Genomic DNA, 23,921 nt, shown 5'->3' with positions numbered 1-23,921 from the left:
GCTCTGTGAGTTAAGAACTGTGATAATTTCCAGTCTGCATATGAGGAAATTGAGGCTTGAGTCACATGCAGAAGCCCCACATTGGGGTAGTGGAGGAGCTGCAATTCGACCCTGGGTTTCCCTGACCCCAGTGCCTGGGCACCCTTGCAGGTGGCTAGTGTGCAAGTAAGAATTAATGAATAGGTCAACCAGCCAGATGCAGGGACAGAATCAGGCCCATCCCCTGCCTTCCTGGGTTGCATTTGGGAAGGACCAGGGACTGAGCACCCAGCATTTGCAAAGCCAGAGGATGCTGGTTCTGGTGCGTGGTACTGGGGGCTGGGCCTGCGCAGCCTGAGTGGGCGGCAGCACGTGATCACCTGCAGCTGCAGAGCCGTGGTGAGCCAGGCAGCATCACCGGCTCAGCTGACCCTTCCTGGTACACAGGGCCTGGCCATCTTGTGCCCAACCCTGGTAAAGCACCATTTTGTTTCTGCCTCACCATTTGCTTCTCCTGTGTTGTTTTGTGAGCTGTCTGAGATGTGCATCATTCTTCTGTATTTGGAGGGGGACATGGAGCCCAGTTAGGATACCTAGTGCCTAGGAAAAAGCCTACTCAATTTCCCTTGAAAATGTCTCCCTTGACCCCCACCGAATGCTTTTTCTCAGTCCTGATTGTCCTGACTCTGAGCATTCCATCCTGGATTCTACACTGGGGTGCATTCCAGCCCTGTCGGTCATTATATTGCAAAGTAATGGATAGATGTACGCCCTTGTGAGAGCTTTAATTTAAATATTATCATGACTTCAAGAATCATACAGAATATTCAGGAAATGTTAACATATTGACTTTTCACAGAAACGTGAAAGGGGCTATATGTTTGGGATTACTCAAATTATCAGCAATTTCAATCAGCTTTTTTATGCGCCATTCAGAGAGCAAAATTAGAAGTGCTTGTGTTTGCATTCTACCATGTATTCAAGATAATTAAAAATTAGCCCGTGAAATCATAGAGATCTAGCAGCAAGGATTTGGAAGGAGCATTTCCCTCTAAGCAAATGAACTGGACTTTTCTGAGAGTAAATACGGAATCGGAATCCAGCTGCACATTTTATTAAAACTACGAGCATTTCATGTTCACCTCTCCGTGGCTGGCCACCTTCCGCAATAGTCACCCCGGCCATCCCTTATTAGCAACCGGCAGGAAAATAACTAAAAATAAGCAGCTGTTGAAATGATTATTTAAGCCTCTAAGAAATTCCTCCTGATGACTGTGCGTGACTGTGCGGTGGCTGCGCTCTCCCCGGTCCTGCCTCAGTTCGGCTGCACGTCTCTGCTGCTGCTTTAAGACTGCAGAGCGCCCCAGCGGCCAGAGGCAGGGGAGGGGTCCCTGCTCGCCTCCGCGCTCGGCTTCACTCGCCCGGCTCGCAGGCAGGGAAGGTTGGCAGAGGGATCCATGTGACTGAGGCCGGAGCACGGCAAAGATGAGCCTGCCCGCCCGCCTGCTGCCTGGATGCGGAGGGTGAGGGCTGGCGCACGGGAGGCCGCTGGCTGCGCATTCTGGGCGCCGGGTGCCCGGGATGAGCTCACGCCCGCGTCTGCGGCTCTCTCCACCTGCCGACCTGCCGGGGGCCCACTGAGCTGACGGCGCACCTGGGCTCCGGCCGCAGCGTGGGGCGCGGCGCCCGGGAGCAGGTGTGCAGGAGCGCAGCGCGCGGCGAGCGCAGCCCTCGCTCCGGAGCCCGGCCGCGCCGCGTGCCCGGGCGGCTAGGCAGCGGCAGCGGCGGCGGCGCCGGCGGCGCGTCCTCGGCGGGCGGCGGGCGGCGGGCGGGCGGCGGCCCCCGGGCAGGTGCCGAGCGGCGAGCGGAGCCGGGCCGGGCGGAGCGCGGGGGGCGAGGCCGGCGCGTCGCTCGCGGGAGGCCGGGGAGCGGCAGGGGCATGTGGATACTGGCTCTCTCCTTGTTCCAGAGCTTCGCGAATGGTGAGCCTTTCGGTTTGTGATGAATTTCATTCCTTATCATTGACCGGGGGGGCGGGGGGGTGGGGGGAGGCATTGGATGCATGGGTAAAGTCTTCTTTCTTTTTCCGCTTCATCTGTGTTTAAAATTTCGTGCTTTTATTTATTTTTTAAATATCATATTTATTTTTTTGGGGAGGAGAGGTGGCAATGGAGAGGCCCGGGAGAAATTGCTCTGTAATCATTGGAAGGCGCTTACCTAGCCAAGTGACAGCTCAGAGCCTAACTCCAGTACTAGAGAGCTGCCTCATTCAGAATAAACCAGGTTTGGTGACAGAAGGAGAGACAGGAAGATTGCCACTTTGAATATTACAACCTGGAAAGGGATGTGACATTCCAAGTGCACGCAAGTGGAGGGGTCAATGAGGAACATCTCCCTTCAGATTCAATGCTTTTTGAGATTTTTCAAACACGTAATTTCATGCTAGTACAATGTATCTCCAGCACCAAGGAGGGCTTTAAGAAAGATCTGTCCTTCTATGCACCCCGTGCTGCTTCATGCTCCTCACAGTCGTTTATGTAAAAATATGCACTGATAAGCATTACATCATCTGAAATGTTGACAAATTAAAAAAAAAGAAAACACCTGTATAGTTGTAAAAATGAAATCAGTGAATATTGTAAATAGCATTCATTTCCTCATGCCCAGCCAATATTATATTTTGAAATGATTTCTTCCTGGGTATTTAGAAAGCTATTGCTCTTGACTGAGTCAGACCCAATTAGTAAGTGTGACTGCACCTTAGGCTGCCTGTCACCGCGTAAATATGAACTTACATGTATGAATGGCTTCCTCTCTTGTGGGACCCAGAGGAAATTGTCATCATTTGACATCGCCTGGGAGTAGCTACGGCTTAAATTCCCATTTCAAATTTTGGAACACACATCTGCATAAAATGTATAACCTACTGACAGTTGAAATTAAACCATTAAGCAGAATCCCCTAGCCAGAAGAGAGGAGAGAGAGAGAGAGAAAGAGAGAGAGGAGGGAGAGAGAGCGAGACAGACACAGAGACAGAGAGAGAGAGAGAGAGAGGAGAAGAAGAGAAGGTAAAAGAAGAGAAGAGAGGAAATCTGGCCCTTGTGAGAAAATACGAGAAGCAAAGGGGAGGCTCTAAGATTTTCCTGGAAGATACACAGGGAAGCTCTGTGTGTTGGCTGCAAGGCAGTGCATTTTCTTTGCCTACCTAGACAGTGCCTAAAGAATCAGCATACCAACAGGCCAGAAGAAATGCATGAGCATTGTCAATTTTTTTAAAAAACGGTGACTAAGAAAAGGTAGAGTTGAAAGAAGGTACTATCAAAATGAACATGAAAATGATACTTTGCTCTCCAATATAACCTAAAGCAAAGTGTTTGAAACTTTCATTTTGAGATTTCCTAGCAGGAAAGAATTGCAACAAGTTCTGACAAGACACCCATCTTTCCCAGAGGGCACCATACCTGTCCTGTGTCCTCCTGGGAATTTCCCTTCGGGGACAGATCTGCTTAGGGAACATGTGGAGATGTGTCGGGGAAGTCAGCCCTTTCTGCTCTTCTGCTAATGCGACCTCCTAAGAAATGTAGAGATGCCTACACATGTGTTCCAAAGACACAGAGCCTTGACACCCTGTTTCGCCTGTCAGGGAGTACCTTTCTGAACTCCTTGGAAAGGCCTGGGTTATAAGAAGAAACAAAATTTGCACCCCATTGGGAAGTGTGTGTTTCAGGATGATGAAGGAGGCTGTGCTGGTTGTCAGTCAGCCAGTATTTATTTACAGTTTAAGCATTTTGTATGGTATGGAAGAATTTATGATACTGATACAGAGTATTAGCCTCTGATACAGAGATGCTATATATGTGTGTGACTTTTTTTCTGAATCAGCATTTTATAACTAAAATAAACAATCATAGAAATAATTATATATGGTAATACAATTATATAAAACCTCAAATATTCTGCAATATGAAAAATATATGCAAAAATTATGTAGGTACTCATACAGTGAGTTCTGCAAGTATTATTTTCAAGACTTTTAAAATCAACTGATAATCACCATTATTGTAATAAATATAGGTAGATTCCACAATATTAGACATAAACAGCAAACACAAATGAATATTTTACATTGCTGTATTACATACTCTGATCCAATCTAGCAGAAGGCTATGGAACTATCTTGTATAAAAATGCCCCTCTCTTTATATGATCGAGCATGAAAACATTAAAAGCCTGCTGTAAAGCTTTAGGATCTTTGAAGGGGGGAGGGGAAATCAGCTTTAAACAGTTTTCTAAGGTACGGTGTTCATTACATACTGGGGAAAGGATCATAAAATATATAGACATGTTGAAATAAAATAAGAATCCAGTTTGGAACTATGCCTGTTTGTAAGACCATATTTCAAAAATATAAGAGTAAATGGTTTCTATCTGAATTAAACTTTAAAAAATTGAGAATATTTTTGTCAACAACTGTCATATTTTGTTATACCTCAATTTTGAAAAATTTCTGAATGTGTGTGATAAAAGATTGATGAATTCTAATACCTAAACTGATTATTGCTAGGCCTCAAGCATCAAAATGCCTGACATGATAACTTTTTTTTTCATTTGTAAAAGATTATGCAGTTTAATATTTGGGGCTATTAAAATAAGCCCACAATACATCTGCATTTTAACAGTAGACAACAAAATTTTTCTTATTGATGTATCAGAAGTACAGTTATTTCTTAATAAAAGTATGGTTGCTAGACAGGCTGCAGGCAGTATTTTTGAAAAAAAAAAAAAAAAGAAGTCAGTGACCAGGCCCTTCATGAGTTAAACCCTTAAATGAATGACCTCACCTGATGAGGTGCAGTATCGTGTTTTAAAGCAGTCAATTTGTTCTGCAATGTTCTGGAAATACACGCGAGCTTCTGTTACAGTGCAAGGAGCCAAGGTACACGTATGTGCAGACACTCACCCACACACGTCCCTCGGTGTCTTCTCAGCAAAGCTTCCTACTGCATTGTGTTTCATTACCATTTCTCCTGGTTTTAACCCCAGAGCACATTCTAGTTTAAAATTATTGCTAAAAGAAGAGCCAGGCCTTCAGACAAACAGAATGATGAAGAATCAGATTTATTATATGTAATATAGTTTTGCTAGTATCCTGGCATCTCTGTTTTTACACACACACACACACACACACACACACACATGCATGCATTCCTGACATCATCTTTTCCTGAGCTGTGGGATTTTCAGTTCTACTGCATCCGCTTTCATGGGGCCTGAGGGTCATGGAGATTAGAGAGGGTGGGGTGCTGGGAGTAAGAAGGTGCTCATTAAAGAGAAGATGAGTATGCAGCACCTTTGAGCTTCATCCATTCACTTGATAGGAAATGACAGAGCACACGCTTGCTATTTTATTTAATTAGAAGCAGACCTTTGTAAATACAAATGCACCTTAAGGACTTCAAAGGTGATTTTTATTTAATTCACATAAATGTATGTAAGAAGGAAATGTTATCAGGTGAACAATTTCAGGGCTGCCTCCACTTCCCTTTCTCCCCCATCTTTATTAAGCAGATTAAAAAGCTATCCATAATCTCAGGGTTCACCTAAATTCCGAGGCCTTTTAACTTAAGCTGCATGCCCCTCCAAGATGCCCTCTGTAGGAAAACAAAATGCCACGCAGACCTTCAATAAATGCCAGTGGATCGTTCTCCACTTTTTGACTCTCTCCTTTGTCATTTTGGTGTGACCACGATTTGCTGCCTCGGGGGATCAGTGAGTCACGGGGGGCAGAACCAGCGCAATACAGCATTCTGGTAGGGGAACTAATTTTGACTAAAATATTTGCCAATTCTAATCCCCAATTCCTGGACCTCCGGGTAGCTGGCAAGGTATTTTATGTTAGATGTGTCTGGAGTAAGGTGCACGGAGTATTTCGACAAGAGACTCAATTCAATGCGTATTAAAACTTGATTGAGAGAGGGAGAGAGGTCATTTTATAAAGAAAGACCTGTGAACACTGTAGATTGGAAATTTACGTTTGCAAAATAAAAGGATGGGTTTATCAAGTGGGTGCATTTACAAAATGCGGCATCCAGGTTTCGTAAAATTAGCTGAATTCTACGGGTAAGATTATGAATGTGGCTCATAAATAATTAATAGGTAGTGAAAAAGAATGTATTTTGCATTAGGCAGTGCATTCAATAGTATTTCGGAAATGAGCACTTCGATTTCCTCGGTTTCCATGCGTGGCCCACCTCTCCAGAGCAGGGCAGGCACCCAGGGGTGTGCCCACACTAACAAGCGCGTGTGGGCATTTTCTTGGCTGCTGCGCTGAAGTGCACGCGGGGCCTTGGTGCCCGCACCCTCAGCCTGGGAGATAGGGAGGTGGTGCTACCTGCAGGCCGATTGTGTCCCCGCCATAGGACACTAGTGGGCGGCAAACCTCACAAGACTCTTGCAGCCAGCCTTCAGCAGAGCCAGCAAACCCAGCCGCCACCGAGGGAGGACTGCTCCATGCAGATGGTCAGGGGCTTTCTTCTGAAGACGCCTCCCCCACGATCTCTCAAGTTCACTGCGCCCAAACTCCGGCGTCGTAGAGTTTGTCTAACAGGAACCGGGCAAAGGCAACCGCAGGTCAGGCGAGGTCCAGCAGCCTTTGTTTTCAACTGCACAGCGGAGGACCGTATTCACAGCAATATCTAGAAACCTAGAAGGTGCCCAGAAAGGAAACACAGGTGTTGCAGCTGGTAGCGGGCCCGCAGAAGGGTGCATCTGCACCCCCTTTCCAAAGCCGCGAGGGAACCCCGGCGTGGCGCGCGCCTCGGAGGTGGCAGCTCCGTGAGCAGCTCCGCGCCTGATTGGCTGACCTTCCAATGTCATTCCAGGAGCCGCCGCTTCTCCTGCTGATGGTGACAGGGGTGATGCTGACGTGCCCGCTCCTCCGCAGTCCATCAATCTCCGCAGGCAAGGCTCCGGGACCGGGAGCCCCCTTCCCTCTCCCCCAGGCCCACTGGAAAACACCTGTTCCCCTGGACTGGGGGGTTAACTCTTCATGTTCCAAAGACCTGGGCACAAAAATGCTCATCTTATCTCTCCGTGCCCCTCCCCCCAACTATATTTATGTTCTTTTCTTCAATGTTGTGAAAATGCCAGAAAATTCAAAGTTGCATTTCCCTTGCCGAATCTATGGGTTAAGATAAGGCAGTGGGAATGGAAGATTCCAGCAGCCCCACGGAGTATCCACTATGTCGTTCTGAATTCAAAGGGTGGAGCACACGGATGTTTTCTGCAGGTGACGCAAGGTCTGTCAAGGTGGCAGGAGGGAAGCAGGGACAGGATTTTGGTTCAGAGGTCAGACAGCTTCTGACCAGGACGTTCAGAAGGGTTGGGTTTCAGAGATCTGCTCCTGAAAATCAGTTCCCCCCATATTATCCTTTTTCTAAAAATCTTGGCTGTTTCCTTGATGGAGTCTGTGGTAATCGTTACGCCTGCATTTAGGTGATGCTGATTTGGCTAGTGACTGCCTCTCTCACTAGCTAGACAGGAGCCTCCATAGTCTGAAATGCGTGCGAAGCCTGAGCGTGTCCTTAGCACAGAGCAGAGCACATGGTATGGAGTAGTGGAAATAGATGATGTTCCTTACGGAGTGAAAGGAAAAAGTGATAGGCAGAGCCTTTCTCCCCTCCTTAACTCCCGTCCACCCTCCTCCCTCCCGTCCACCTCTCTCTTCTGCCTCTAGCTGATTGGCTCCCCCTCTTAGTTTGCTTTGCTGGACTTGCTCTCCTGGTCCCTATCTTGCATTCTGACTAAACCACTGGACTCTTTTGCTCTACCCACCTTTTTCTGTCGTAGTGACTCAATCACGGTAGAAATGTTTATTTTCCAGAAACGCCTGTGGCTTGGGGCATTTTCTTCTCTTTTCAAAAAGAGATTCATGTTTCGAGTATCTGATGGGACTTCATCACCGTTGCACAACAGCTATATAATTGCTTTAGGTGCTCTTCCTGCCGTGCAGTGGGTCAAGTGTCACAGACAATAATTTCATCCATGTGCTGGACCCCTTGTTCTCAAGTGTACGCTGCTAAATGGCATGATTTAAAATTCCTATACAGTGTTTATTGCCCTGTCGCATTTTGAAAGCCAGCCAGAAACATCAAACCGACATTTAGGTTCCCCGCCCGCTCCGCCACCCCCAGCTCCTGGGATTTCATTTCTTCATCAAAGAGCCATCCAGGACATCAAAACAAAGCTTACTTTCTCAGGCCTTAATTCATCTTTAAAAAGTCATACTACTGTTTTCTTAAGCATCCTATGGATTTATGGTTTTTTTGTCATTATCTTTATTTCTTATTTTGCAGATTCAAATATGACAGTTGCTATCTTCATCAAGTAACATGAAAGGATATCTTTTAATCGTTGTTAAAGTTGATTTTTGTCCAAATATAAAAATCAAGTTAAGTGTCTTATAGCTTACAATATTTATCAGCTTTTGATTTTTGGACATCTCTATTTGTTCTATGTGATCAACGCTGATTTTTTTAAAATCATGCAACTGGATTAATTTTTGATCTTTAAGCCCCCTGGATTATGTAAATACATATTATGGTTTAACAGAGAGGGATGAATGGGATTGAGAAGATATATGTCAAGATATGAAGAAGGAAAGAGGCTACTACACAGAGAGATAGAATGACAGGGATTAATGAATCTTGCCTGTATCCCTAGTTATTTTTTTTACTGAGAAGACAGTGAGTAAGATTTAAGAGTGAGCAAGCAGTCCTATTTATAGAAAGCTGTTTTTAAGTGCAGCCGCAAAGACAGTGAAAGAAAGAATTGAAAATGCAAGAGATCACCTCCATACTAAATGCTAGCTTCCCCTAACGTCCCAGCTCTGTACAGCATTTTGTAGGAGAAAAAAAACAAAAAAAAAGCATACCAACCCTTGCAGAAATATTATGAAATCTCTTTGGACTCTCTGCAGAATATTCTAGAAGTGCTCTCAGTCTTTAAGTCTATGTTAGGCTTGGGAAGCTGGGGATGAGAAGGCAATATATATATTATCTGGAAACAGCTTGAGTAGGTCTGAACAAAAGACTGGAGGTGAAGGGAGGACATTGAACTTGCAGCACTGCTACAAATATTTATTCTGCAATAAGCCTTGTCTTTCTTAAAGATGTTTCACGGCAGAATAGTAGGAGGGTGAAATCTGCATACATCTCAGTAATAAAGCAATTACTGAGAGAAGAGTTCAAATTTAGGATCCTGTGATTATCACAAGTCCCTCCATGTTAACCTGTTCTCAAACTCTGGGGTTTTAAACTGCAATATATGAAGTCCTTATTTGTCAGTCTGTGTCGGGCAGACAATATCACCCCAGGCTTTGTGATTGACACAAATGTTATTGGACAAGGGAAAAAGAATGCCACATGCTCTTATAAATGAAATAGTTCTTTACAAGATTCCATATATAAGTGAGATCATGGATTTTGTATGTGTGTGTCTGGCATATATCACTTAGCTAATGTCCCCCAGGTTCCTTAAGTATATACAATTTAGCATAAAAAAAGAAATGAAATAGTCTTCCTTTCTAGGGCTGTATTTGTTACTTATAGCATTCTGGTTTTCCTGGTTCCAAGTGGGCTTTGGGTTTTATTAATAGTAGAATCATTGAATTTTTATGCAAATACTGCTGATTTACAGGTTGGAAATCTGGACAAAATCAGACCTGCCCTAGAAGATGATGCTGTGGAAAGTGTTTGCCTTTTGTCTTATAAAGAACCATCTATAAAATGGATCATTTTGTCGCTAGTCTCTCCAGACTATGAAATTGGCATTTTGATAAGGTGATGGAAAGAAATTTGAACTATTTAATTACTGATTTTGATTCATACAAGCCTTGACTCTTTTAGTATTAAAATGAAGAAACAGGAAACAGTTTTAAGTCTGATTTTACACAAAATTTACACTTTTTTCACACTGAAAATAAAACAGTAAAAGCCAGCTTATAGTTCTTTCTAAATACCCCAACTTTCTCATTATTGGATGCTTCTGCAAAACAGCAGTATGGTGATACCACTCCCAGTGATGACCTTGATGAACTTAGGGTCCCAAAGTGGCTTCAGCATTATCATGGAGTCACCACAATGATCAGGTAGAAGCTGGTGTTAGGACCAGCGTGAATGGGTCACAGGGGCTGAGGGGAGCTGTTGGGAGGTAGCCCATGCCGTATACTGAAGAGCCATCCATGCCACTTCAGGTGGGTGATTGCAGTGGACTCTCTTACCATTGATTAATCTTCCTAATATTGAGTAAAGCATTGATTCTTCTCATAAGCATGAACTGCTGGATGATGGGAACATTTCTGTGATTGTATCATAAGAGAAAGACAAGTAGAAAGATAATTAGAACTGCTGCAATTCTATGTATATTTTAATTTAATTTATTTTTTTAAATACAAAAGACAGCTATATTTCCTATATAATAAGGAAACTTCTTACTTTAAGGAAATATACTTTCTCACGAGAGAAACTCAAGATTCAATTCTTTTCACAGTAGCCCCGCTGTGGTGTGATTTGATCTTGGGTTCCATAGAGATACAGAAAATCCAAGTCCCAGTCTGCTTAATTGCCATGTTTATTTTTTAATCTCGGCTGTAGAGCATTTTTAATAACTGATATGTAGCTTGCAGGGTAGAAATAACAATGCTTTGGAATATTACCTGTGAGACTTTAGGAATGAGCTGAAGACACCCAACAATGACAACAATGGCCTCTACCAGCAAAACGGGAACCATGGCTACTTTATCACTCCTGCCGGATCTAGTTCTTGTCAGTTCCTGCAAAGGCTAGTCATTTGTCTATTTCGTTGGCTAGTGAAAAGGAAATGCACAAGAAATGTGGAATGCTGTCTAACAGACAGAATCCTCCCTTCACAAGTTGTTTAAGTTGGCAGCCCAAGTTAGCAACCTCTATCCGGGTCCTTAACGTGATAGCAGAATGTGGGTAGGATGGTTAATTACCAGATGTGTCTGTTATGACTCACCCAAATCAACAGCTATTAAATCCTTGGTGGCTACTGTTTTAGAATAGGCTTGATTGAATATTTGTATAGAAATCTGGGTAGAAAAATGTGGACCTCGAGGTGATCTAGGTATTTGTTTTGGGCAAGGAACTCTCATCAGTGGTTGGTTTATTTGTGTCTTGGGGGATCTCACATCATCAGCCTTTATTAATCACAGGCACGAGAGGCCCCACATTCTCCCCCATACCTCTACCGCCCCATTGCTGAGGATGGGAGGGTAAGAATATAGAATATGCTGTAGGCTTCTGTGGGATTAGATGCTTAGAGGCAGCAGAGGCAAATGTTCATGGGAACACTGAATATGGAGGAAGAGGCTGTGCCAGCCCCATAGCCACACATCCCCTCCACCCTCACATCTGGGTAAGAGGTAGACCACAGTCTGTTGACACTTCAAGCTGAACATTAGTTAGTATCCTTCTATCTGGGCCTTTCCAGGTAAGGATCGAGGACATTGGTTCTCAACACCCCGGTGTTCTGGGTCAGGGAGAACAGAGAAAGGAGATGTGGAAGTTTCGTGAAATGCATTTCCTCTCATTAGCCTCCTGTTGGAAATTCTGATGCCAGCATTGTGGGGAATGGGCTGTAGTTTGGAAAGCTCCCCAGGTGTTTCTAATCCCATGTGACTTTGTCTTGTTTTTCCCACCACCACTGGGGTCTCCCAAGTTATGGTTTCCATGTTTGTTATGTCGTCTTCCAGCTCTGATACCAGAGAGTCTGATTCTGTAGACTTGGTGTATGCACGGCCTGTGAATTTGCATTATTAACGCATGCCTTTGCCTGTTCTGATCCACGTGAACCATAATTCACCTTTGCAAAACACACACTTGCAAAGAAGCTACCCAAACAGTAGCTAGGAAGTTGATCCAGTAAAGTTCCAAGTACATCTCGATGAACTGTTGGAGAACTCTGTATTGGGTAGTAATTTATTGGGAATGTCTGTATACAGGGTTAGGTCTTCACTGACCACCATAAGAATTTGGGCATCTTTCGGGATAATTCGTGCTGGGGTTTAGTAACAAGAAAGATTCTGAGTAGAGGGGTATGTAGATCCTGCCAGAGGCACTCCCAATGTGGATGCTAGCAGCTTACGAATCATCTGTGTGTATTAATATCTATCTCTTTGTGCCATTTTTTCTTCCTGTTTTAGCGTATTTGATATTCAGATTTATAAATGCTTGTGCTTTGCTGATGGTCTTGATTCCATTGTATTTCTCACATTGGTCCCTTCTTCGATAGCAGCTGGAGTCCCAGCAGAGAAGCCCTTTGAAACCTACCTGTAACCATGAAGCTCCAAGCAAGAGATCCATAGTGGGAAACCATTTGGGTAACTCTACTGAACAAGCTTAAGAGATGAGCTAGAATGGGGTGAGACAGGGCAGGAGAGTGGATCTGTTTGCAGCTAGAGGTTTTGCTTTGATGCCGCCTTGGGATGCTGCACATGCGTTTGTCCAGGGCACAAGCTCATTCCAGAGCCAGATCTGAAGGGCTTTGGGTCATTTGCTCTGTTGGATTTTCTTGGCTTTCTTTTAGGTAAATAATCACAAGTTGACTGTATTTACCATACAAAGTATATGTCATTATCCTAAGTTGTCAGAAAAAAGAGAGAAACTGGCATATAAGGGCATATATGCATTTTAAACCTTGTTACATATATGACAAAATAGAGGGCAGTTATTGGTGGCAGATTAATTTTTTCAAAACATCGTGTCCTTGATTTTGGCACTAAAATAGACTCAAATGTGTGCTGGAGAGAGGCCTAAATTCAGAACCTTAAAAATACCTTTTTGTGTCCTGAGATCTTATTTTAGATAATATTAAAAATAACTTTCCCTCCTAGGCATCTTAAACAAGTTTGATGTTATAATCCTTTGGTGATTTTATTGTGATTCACTATAGAAATTACCTTTTTGAGTGGCCATTTTGAAATTTAGCTTTAGAAGGAAATGGTATAAAAGCCATTGTAGGCTGAATAAATGTGAATTCTGCTTACTCATCACTACAGGAATTAGGGTAGACTGTTTCTTTACAATAATACTTTCCTATACTCATGTTCCTTTAAAAGGGGGTGGGGGCATTATATTAAGAAATCACAAGCTCTGACAGGGGAATTGCAGAAGAAGATTTCAGTTTAAAATAGCTCACAATTCCTCTCTGATTTGGAGTTTTCACAACCTACATGGTATAGCACAGACTGTTCTCTTTTAAATTTTGTAGTAGAGTAGGTCAATCTTTTCCCATCTTTCTGCCACGGAAAGGGCATAAATATTTCCATCATCAGATTTAATAACCTGTGTTAGACTCATGAGTAATTGTAAATGGTGAAACACTTTCTTTATAAAAAAAATAAAAATGAGAGATAATATGACTCAGTATTATTATTAGAACAAATCACCTTAACCCATAGAAAATATTTCTTTCCTACAGCAATAAGTGTTGAGTATTTTTCCCTGGGGTCTCTAGCATCTCTTGATAAGAGTGAATATTATTAGGTCCAGCCTGACTGGTGGCCAAGGCAGGTTAAGGTTGTGCGATTAATCGACTGTAGTGGAGATACATTTGCAAGAAATGGAGGAGCAGTCGGCATTTCGCCTCTCTCCATCTTGTTCACCTTTCTCTCTCCCTCTTAGAAACTGGGAGCAAATATTAGAGCTTACATGTGCTCAGTGAGAGTGGAGGGAGAAAGCTGTATTTTCCTGGGGGGTCTGGAGGCCGTCTCTGGGTTTATTCATTTTCAAAGTCACTGGTGGTTTGCTGTCTCCTGGGTAGGTGGAAGACTGCTGTGACCTCTTGCGTGCTCAGGGCACACTGAAGTCTAGAAGCAAGGGTTAGAGTTCTCTGAGCCTGTGAGTGTCCCTATTCAAAGGTGCTCCTGGAAGTGTCTCCCTAAAGGTCTTTGATGGAGGAGGCTGGTATTTAATTATTTTTTTCTGAAGTGCACAGGCATAGGCATTATGGGTTATTGTAAAGCTCTAAATAGAGCCATGAGAAATAAGGTAAATCCATGGAACTGGGCAACTATTATTATTATTATTATTATTATTATTATTATTATTTTGGAGACAGAGTCTCACTCTGTCGCCCAGGCTGGAGTGCAGTGGCGCGATCTCGGCTCACTGCAAGCTCAGCCTCCCGGGTTCATGCCATTCTCCTGCCTCAGCCTGGTGAGTAGCTGGGACTACAGGCACCCGCCACCATGCCCGGCTAATTTTTGTATTTTTAGTAGAGACGGGGTTTCACCATGTTAGCCAGGATGGTCTTGATCTCCTGACCGCGTGATCCGCCCGCCTCGGCATCCCAAACTGGGCAACTATTATTTTAGGCTCATTATTTTTTGGCAGACGGAAATAAAAAGACTCCTCCCCTATTTTTATGACTTGGTTACTTTTAAAAGAAGTATGCACCGGACAAGCTGTGTTCTTCAGTGTTTCTTAACGGAGGGCAATTTTGCACCCACAGAGGACAGTGAGCAATGTCTGGAGACATTTTTGGTTGTCACACATCTGGTTGGGGGTTGCTACTGGCATCTGGAGGGGACACACTAGAAGATGCTCAACACCCTGCAATGCACAGGACAGCTCCCCATGACAAAGAATGATCCAGTTCAACATATTCATTGTGCCAAGGTTGAGAACACAGACTTAAATAGCTCAGAGTCTAGTTACCGTAACATCAGTACTGCGTTTTTTCCATGGATTTTAGAGTGGTCCTGGAGAGAGAGGAGAAAGGAAAATGTCATGAATCTCAGTTGCAATTCCTTTGGCTGCTAAAACCATAGCTGGTGATGCTTGTCATTGATTAACTTTATTTGCTATTTTCTTTCTTTTCTTATGAAGAAAGGGAAGCCAAATCTGTGTTCCCTCTTTTGTCATTAAGAACATGGATGCTCAGGGTGTTCCTGGGTTCCTCCAGCCATTTCTCCCTCAAGCAATTATGCTAATTAGTGTTTGATCAGATGATTAAATTATAATGTGATTAATCCTGTGTGCTAACCGCTCTGAATGCATTTTCTCTCGCCTGGTTGCCCTGTGCCTGAAGCACCCTTTTCTGCAGCTGGCGGAGGCCTGTTTTTCCTGTGGATGTGGCTTTCTGTTTTCAAAGCACTGCAAATTCTCTTTGTTGCCTGGTAAAAGGGAGAGGGGATATTTTTGTAACCTGTTCTCTCAGGCAAAGGCTGGACTGGAGAGACCTCTGGGAAATATTGAAACCCTAGCTAGAAAGCACTAATGATTTGAAGATACTAGATGTGGAGAAACGCTTGAAGAGGAGAGAGCGTCTGTGTGCAGAGACAGCTGTAGTGGCTCCAAAGTCCATGAAATCTTTTTCTCTGAGAGACTTTTCGCTGTTTGCCTTCCTTTCCCTTCTGAGTGTCGCCTGAGTCTCTGCCTCTTGTGTATGTGGCGGCCCCGGGAGGGGTGTTCTCGGTTTATTTTAGGTTTATATTTCCTTAAAAAGGCATGCCATCATTTGGTTTTGTTTTCTGATAACACGGTTTAGGTTTGCTCTCGCATGCCGTGTACTTTAGACTGGGTGATTTTTTGAGGTTCGTTAACTTAAAATGTTGATGAAATGCTTCCTAATGTAAGAAAATTGGGACTGCGTAGGAAAGAATGTGAGTAGAAAATATCGATGGTGGTGTTGTCATTGATGGGCTTCTTCTCTAAGGCTGCAGATTACCATGGCTCATTGTGTAGTTTGATGAGCTTAGCAGTGATTGAATTTTTCCTTGCACCCTATCACTTTTTCTCCCTTTATATTAGCATAATGGGGTAGTCTGGATACAAGAAATAGGAGCATGTAGAATATGTGTAGTTTTTTAAATCAAAATTTGCCTGTGTTTTGATCTGGCTGGAAACGATAGCCTCTTGCGTTCAAGAGCAGGTCACACGATGATACCATATATCACCATTCCAGCTTCCCGCATCCTAAGAACCCCTGGGCCACAAGAATTACTCATAGAGAGAGTAAATATCTGCATAGATTGTCACATACCCCTTCGAATATTGTGTAATCTCCTTCATAGAAATGAAAATCTCTTGGTTTGCTTTGAAGAAAGAAATCCTCCTTGTAATTATTTCCCTAAAAAAGAATGAGGGTAAAAGGAAACTCATATGTATTGGGCATCTAAAGTGTGTGGACACTTGAGTGACCATATGATTCGTACTCATTATGTTTATTAGCTACAATAGTAATGATCACAAAAACAATAGCTTGAATTTATGATTTATTACTAGATGTGAGTATTGTTATTATACCCATCGTAAAGAAGGCGTGGTTAGACAATGTGCTCATGGTCACACAACTGTTGAATGACAGAATGAGGACTACGTCTCTGTTCCTTCTCAGTCAAATGGGTATTTTTAATTTCAGTTTTACAGATTGCGAAACCAGGGTTTGGAAATGTTGACTATCAGGCCCTGGTCAGGTGGCAACTGTGATTTGAGAATAGCACTTTGAGCCCAGGTTGTCTGGTGTCACAGTCTTTAAATCTTCTCCCAAATCAAGCCACATTCATTCATTTGAAGTTTTCAAGCTGAAAATGATTATGTTAAATTTTCTTTAAAGAGTTGTTTTGGGAAAGTGAAAGATCGGTTTTTAAAAATCGGTGTATAAATGGAAAATTCATTTACTTTTCCATGTCAGCCATTTCGCTTACTTAAGTCAGATAAGTAAGAGACAGGTTAATTAACTCTCCACTTCAGGGGTGCAACTATTTCATGAGATTGCATTCTGTTGGGAAGAGTAAAATTGGAGACCAGATGACAGTTATATTACATTCATATTACAGGATAGAATCTTTCCCCAACTCTCAAATTTAAATCATGCATCTGTTTTTAAGTACACTCTATTTCATTTGTCCTGAACTGACTACCAATTTTCTCAATGCCAAAATATCAGAATCAAAATATTTTTGAAATTGCTAATTGGAGGCTGAAATTGTGAGTTTTGTATCAGTTTGAGCTTTTCTGAAAAAACACCCAAATTAGTTTTGTTAGTAAGAGTCTGAATCTTATTGAAGCTGAATCATTTTACTGGAAGTGTCCATGGGACATGCGTCTTAAAGAGTTTAGAAAATACTGCCTAGACAGTTCAGCTTGACTGAAAGCTCTTGTAATAAATAAGAATAAGCTATGCCTGTGTGTGCCTGTGTGTGTGTGCATACCTGTGCCACACTATGGTGATATTCTTATTACTCTCTCACACTGAGTTAAGGTTCAAGCCAGCTACTCATATGTGATATATGTCTTCTGAGAAAGGACATTTGCCTTCTGTGGAGTGTGTCCATTGTCCAAATGTGATGAAAATAGACCAGTTCTCTCAGAGCTCAGAGCTTCCCTCGGCTGCTGGCTACAAGGTGGTGGAACTCGGTTTATTGCCTGGTTGGCCCCTCTGCAGGATACACACTGCGTGGTGCTGGTTGGAATACTGTTCTAATGAAGTCACCATCTGGGTCCACTGGTTGGTCCCCTGTCGTGACAATTGCCTTCATCCTGTCCAATCAGCCACCTCACAAACCTTGGCCAGGGATCCCATGGAGAGTCTGACTACAGAGAAATTTAAAGATATTTGTCTTCTTGTCTGTGGCCTAAGCAGCCTGAATTTCACACTATGGTAATACTGACAGAATCACCTGTTTATGGAGTGGTGAATGAACCTGTTTATAGTAATTGCTAATATTCATTGAGCTCTTATTGTGTGCCAGAAACTGTGCTAAGTGCTTTTTTTTACCATCCCATTTAATTGACAAACAAGTCTTTGAGGTGCCTGTTGGTATTATTTCCACTTTACACTTGCGGAAATTCAAGACTTACAAAGGTGAATGCCTTTCCTAAAGAAGGCATACATTGAGCCGGGGTGGAAGAAGGATTTGAACCTGGGCAGTCTAATTCCAGAACTCCTGCACTTGACTTCCAGGCTGTCTTCCTGGATGAATGAGCCCCAGATAGGTCAGCTGGTTTCCGAGTGCACATACTATTTAGAGTGGTGATATAGCTTGGATATTTTTCCCTGCCCAAATCTCATGTCCAGTTGTAATTCCCAGTGCTGGAGGTGGGGCCTGGTGGGAGAAGTTTGGATCATGGCTTGGCGCCATCCATTAGGAGGGATCCTTCATGGCTTGGCTCTGTCTTCATGATAGGGAGTTCTCTTAAGATCTGGTCATCTAAAAGTGTGTGGCACCTCCCCCACCTACTCCCTGTCTCTCTTGTTCCTGCTTTCACCCTATGACCTGCCTACTCCCCTCTCACCTTCCCTCATGAGTGTAAGCTTCTTGAGGCTTTCTTAGAAGCTGAGTAGATGCCAGCACCAGGCTTCCTGTAAAGCCTGCAGAACTGTGAGCCAATGAAACCTCCTTTCTTTATAAATTACCCAGTCTCTGGTATTTCTTTATAGCAATGCAAGAATGACCTAACACAAATGGCCATGCTTATCTGGAAAACTGGAAATGTAAGTTATGTGGAGAGTTAAGAGGAGCCAGATAGCAAACATGGCTTTCTTAAGCTTTTCTGAAGGAAGATGTGGGAAAAAATGTGGCAATATGAGAACAATTTGGGAGTCTCAGGGTTGGTTTGTTTTCATCCCAGCATTTCTGGAATCTCAGCTCATTCCTGAGACGAGAGGCTCAGTCACGAAAACATTGCCAAGCACTTGTGGCCTCTCCCATGCAACTAAGCACCTGGTCATCCCCACTTCCCAACATGCAGCATGTGTCACCCATCTTTTCATATCCATTTCTATGGTATTTGGATTAAAAATTAAACCCTCCAAATTTCAGCGGACAACACTAGGTGACCACCACCTGTCTGTAGTGATCTTGATACCATCACAGATCTATCTCTTGACAGCTGACTCCAACGCCAACTTGCTTTTCCTCTGACCTGTTTCACCAGGCGCTCACACCTACTCACCCATGTCTCAGAGACTATAGACTTTGTGATATACCTGATTATACTGCCCCAGCCTATCTGCCATTGCATCAGAGCAGCTGCACTTGACCAAGGAGCTCTCGCTGCACACACTGTGCTCTGACTGGTCTCATTACGCATGACCACAAACCTCGAGTGGGCTCTTAGCTCTGCCCTCAATCTCACCTCACTGCCCTAGTTGATTTCTGTGTCTGTGGGAAGACTACTTCACACATTTCTCACCTCCCCAAACCTCAAACTCCCCTTCCTTTCCCAGACTCTGAGTCGATAACCTCATATGATTTACTGAGAAAACCGAAGAATCAAGTGAATACTTGGACTATTCCCTGCTCTCCAATACACACCCACACACTCAATTTTTCATGTGATCAGCGTCCACTCCTGTTTTTATTGCCTCCCTTTCACCCCACTGATGATGGGGGATTCAGTTATAGGGGTGGTTGAACACATGACCCTGGGCAGATAAAATTGACAGCAGTGTTGCATTAAAGTATTCCCACAGCCCAGGGGAGTAGGACAGGGCAGGCCATACAGAGTGAACTAGCAGGGGCTGCGGGAAGCAGGCCTTGTAGTAACAAGAAGGGATGGTGGCCGGATGTGCACACCTGTAATCCCAGCACTTCAGGAGGCCGAGGCGGGTGGATCACCTGAGGTCAGGAGTTTGAGACCAGCCTGGCCAACATGGTGAAACCCCATCTAAACTAAAAAACTACAAAAATTAGCTAGGTGTGGTGGCATGTGCCTGTAGTCCCAGCTACTTGGGAGGCTGAGGCTGGAGAATCGCTTGAGCTCAGAAGGCAGAGGTTGCAGTGAGCTGAGATTGTGCCACTGCACCCCAGCCTGGGTGACAGAGTGAGACTCTGTCTCAAAAAAAAAAAAAAGAGGGTGGGGTGTCCCCTGGTTCCTGAGGGAGGATGTGATTGGCTTATTTGGCTGATTCCACAGGCTGACAGGAAACTGAAGCCCACTACTCATGGATAAGCAGGCCCTGTGCCTGGTCTCTATGAGCGGAGTGCCATTTGGCTAGGGGACTTTATCCATGACAGCTCATGGGTGGGGGAGAACTAGCAGGTAAGCCCTTTGAGGCTCTTCTGGATTTATCCAGTTCACGGCAACACAATATGGAACCTTAATCTCAGGTCCCACACCAGACCCATACACGTAACCTTCCCTACTGTGACCATGGAAGCCCTGGCCTTGCTCCTGTTGAAAGCTGAAACCTCCATTCATGTCCAGAATTCCACATCTCCCATCTGCTTAAAGACTTTGCCCTTGTATTTATTTTTATAGAAACAGGGTCTCACTATGTTGCCTGGGCTGTTCTTGAACTCCTGGGCTCAAACAATCCTCCCGCCTCAGCCTCCCAAAGTGCTGCAAATACAGGTGTGAGCCACTGCATCAGTGCTGCCCTTGCATTTATCTCACCCTCAACTTCCCCCTCTTCCAGCTCAGCATATCAACACTCTGTTTTCTCTCTGCTATCCCTACCACTGTAAAACATACTAACAACCACCACCTCCCATCTTGTCACCACTTCCTTCTTCCATCCAATTCCTCTGATACTTTTTAATAGTAAAACTACTGGAAAGAATTGAGTATACTAGTGCTTCTCAAACTAACTGTGCTGAAAGATCAGTTTTTCATTTTCCAATCTGTTGCAGATTGATGTGAGGTCCTTACAGTACTTGCCTCAAACACAGCTTGTTGCACATGCTTCTTACCACATGAGTTGAACGATATGCAAAGTTGTCTGTACCGCCCTTCCTGAGAATGGAGCCCACTGATCACACCCTTGAATGTTGCAGCAACTTCTCAGTTTCTGTGCTTGTCTCGTTGTAGACAAGAAACAAGCAGCTGGTCTGTGCACACTTCGATTAGCGCTGTTTCAACTCACCTGACACTCTCATCTTTCAGTCTCTGTTGAACACACACTGATCAGGGTCTTCTTCACCACTCCATTGAATCTGCTTTTGTCAGTGAGGCTGATGACTTCCACATTTCTAGTCTTCTTTTTCTTTTTATTTTCTTTCTTTCTTTTTTTTTTTTTTTTTTTTTTTTGAGACATGGACTGACTCTGTGGCCCAGTCTGGCATGCAGTGGCACAATCACAGTTCACCATGGCCTCAAACTCCTGGGCTCGAGTGATCCTCCCACCTCAGCCTCCTGAGTAGCTGGACTACAGGTGCTGCACCACCACGCCCAGCTAATTTTTAATTTTTTTGCAGAGATGGGGGTCTCTTTATGTGCTAAGATTGCAGGCATGAGCTACCACACATGGGCCACGTTTCTAGATTTCCTCATGTTCACTCTCTCAGCAGCTGTGACACAACAGATCACACTTCCCTTCCTGAAACACCTTCACCTGGACCATGCACACCTCACACTCTGGGTTTCCCTCTGCCTCACTGGCTTCTCCTTCTCAGTGTCCTTGGTGAGCTTCTTCCCTCTAATTAGACTCTAAATGTTGCAGCCCACTCCAGGGATTAATTCTTACCCCTCTCTTCTCCTCTCCTTTCCTCTCTGCTTCCTTTCCCTTCCCTTCCTCTCTCTAATTCCTCTCTATATAATTTAATTTAGGTCAAGGCATTAAATGCCCTCTATATGCTGATGACTTCCATATTCATATCTCTATCCATGATTTCTTCTCTGAGCTCAAATCCAGATCCTGAAATCCAGCTGCCTACTCAACATCCCTTTACAAAACTCACAGGTATCTCAACATTTAAACTCTCTGAAGGAGAACTTCTGGATTTTTCTCCCTGTAACCACTTCTATCTCACATTTTGGTCATTCAAATTGAGCATCACTCGTCCCTCACTGCACAGAACAGAAATCTCAGAGTCATCCTCGCTTCCTCTCTGTCCTTCACATCTTGTATTCAAACCACCAGCATGTCCTAGTGATGCTACTTTAAGAATCTGACCATTTCTTCTACCTTTAAATTCCTTCAAGCTGCGTTCTCCTTTTTGCCTGGACTATTATGATAATCTGCCAACTCACAGCTGAATTTCCACCCAGTAGCCAAGGGATTTCCTCAAAATATAAAGCAGATTACATCACTCCTCTTTCCAAAGCCTCTCCCTTCATCCCCAAAATAAATACAGCATTGCCTACACCTAAAACCCCTTCCATGGCCTGGCTTGGGCTGGCCCACCACACCCCCTCCACAGAGCCATGCTGGCCACCTGGATGTTTCTATAGCTTGCTGAGCTGGTCCTCTCCTCAGCAGCCCTGCACTGGCTGCGTGTTCTGCCTGGAATGCTCTACCCTGGCCTTTTCCCGCCCCACTTCTTCACTTCCTTCAGTTCTCTGTCCAAATATCACTACCTAAGAGAGGCCTCCCCGACCACCTGATCTAAAACAAAGCAGCCTCCTTGATTGCTCAGTTTCTCCTTGCCATGCTTCAGGTTTCTTTGTGGAAGTCAGAGTACTTAAAATCATATACTTAGAAGTTTGTCATCTGTCTCTCCCAACTGGGGAAGCCCACATTTGTCTACTGTGCTCACCTAGAAGAGTGACTAACAGGCTGCAGGTGCCCAGTAAGTAGTTACTGATTGAATAATTAAACCAATGAATGTTGTTTAAAGCAATGTATAGCTCTTAGGGACTGGATGTCATTGCTGTCTCTTCAGTTCTACTTTATTTATTTATATTTCTGATGGAATGACAGTATATCTCTGTGTGACAATAGTTTCTGCATTTGGAAGATCTACACTTGTATTTTAATTAAAAGATCAACAAGCATTATGCCCTAGAATTCTCAACTCTCACGCACCCATATAAAGATATAACAATAAAACCCCTTACTTAAAAAAAAAATCTTTGTTGACTACCCATGTAATTTCTGATATGTTGTATATACTTTGAGGAATACAAAGATATTTGGTTCAAAAATTTTTGAAAATGTTTACTGAGGCCAGGCACGGTGGCTCATGCCTGTAACCCAGCATTTTGGGAGGCTGAGGTGGGCAGATTGCCTAAGGTGGGGAGTTCAAGACCAGCCTGGCCAGCATGGTGAAACCCCGTCTCTAATAAAAATACAAAAATTAGCCGGGGGGGTTGTGGTAAGTGCCTGTAATTCCAGCTACTCGGGAAGCTGAGGCAGGAGAATCACTTGAACCCGGGAGGCAGAGGTTGCAGTGAGCTGAGATCGTGCCATTGCACTCCAGCCTGGGCAACAGAGCGAGACTCCATCTCAGAAAGAAAGGAAGAAAAAAAGAAGGAAGGAGGGAGGGAAGGAAGGAAGGAAGGAAAGAAAATGTTTACTGAACACCTATATGCACTAAACTGTAACATCCAAGAAAGCAGGGATTTTGTTTTGCCCATTGTAGTATCTTCAGTTCTTAGAACAAGGACTGACACGTAAGTTGCTCCCTCCATATTTGTTGAATAAATAAATGAGAAAAAAACACTATATTAACGACTGTGCAAGAAACAAAACAACTTCCTCTTTTCTGGGTCATGGCAAAGTCTCCAGGACAATAGGACATGCTCACAGCTTCTAAAAGGGTGTACCCAATAATGACCACCATGTCGGACATACAGAGAAAGCTCTGCAGTGTTTATGGAAGCAGAAAACAACTTCTGATTAGCCTATTTAAAAAGGGCTTCAAAGAGAGGGGGATTTAAAAACTTTACTTTTAAGGTTGTGTATGCTTTTGACTGGGAAACGTGGGCAGTGAAAAGATTGGCAGGAGAAAAGAGGAAAATGAGGGAAGTCCCTGGGTGTGGAGGGAGAGACACTGAATTCTATCAAGCTGCTGTGCAAAGTCATGGTGGAAGACACATCTAAAAATGGGATAGGGGCCGGGCGAGGTGGTGCCTGTAATCCCAGCACTTTGACGGGGCCAAGGCAGGAAGATTGCTTGAGCCCAGGAGTTTGAAACCAGCCTGGAAAACGTGGTGAGACCCAATCTCTACAAAAATATTTTTTAAAATGTAAGC

The 23,921-nt window shown here is 43.8% G+C and overlaps 1 protein-coding gene across 3 annotated transcripts in view; it reads left to right on the top strand.

Annotated features, from left to right (window-relative positions):
• The first annotated feature begins 1,821 nt into the window (after positions 1–1,821).
• Positions 1,822–23,921, top strand: part of DSCAM (DS cell adhesion molecule) — an 827,811-nt gene continuing 805,711 nt past the window's right edge. For 2 of the 3 annotated variants that reach the window (XM_063601284.1, XM_063601283.1), the window contains exon 1: positions 1,822–1,973. In XM_063601284.1, coding sequence (XP_063457354.1) covers positions 1,919–1,973 — 55 coding nt within the window. In that variant the 5' untranslated portion in view covers positions 1,822–1,918. The remainder of the gene's footprint in view (positions 1,974–23,921) is intronic. The other variant, XM_034948080.3, reaches the window with a different exon arrangement.

The sequence above is a fragment of the Pan paniscus genome, chromosome 22 (genome assembly GCF_029289425.2).
Source record: "Pan paniscus chromosome 22, NHGRI_mPanPan1-v2.0_pri, whole genome shotgun sequence".
NCBI lineage: Eukaryota > Metazoa > Chordata > Mammalia > Primates > Hominidae > Pan > Pan paniscus.
This window is presented reverse-complemented; position numbering and strand designations above follow the sequence as displayed.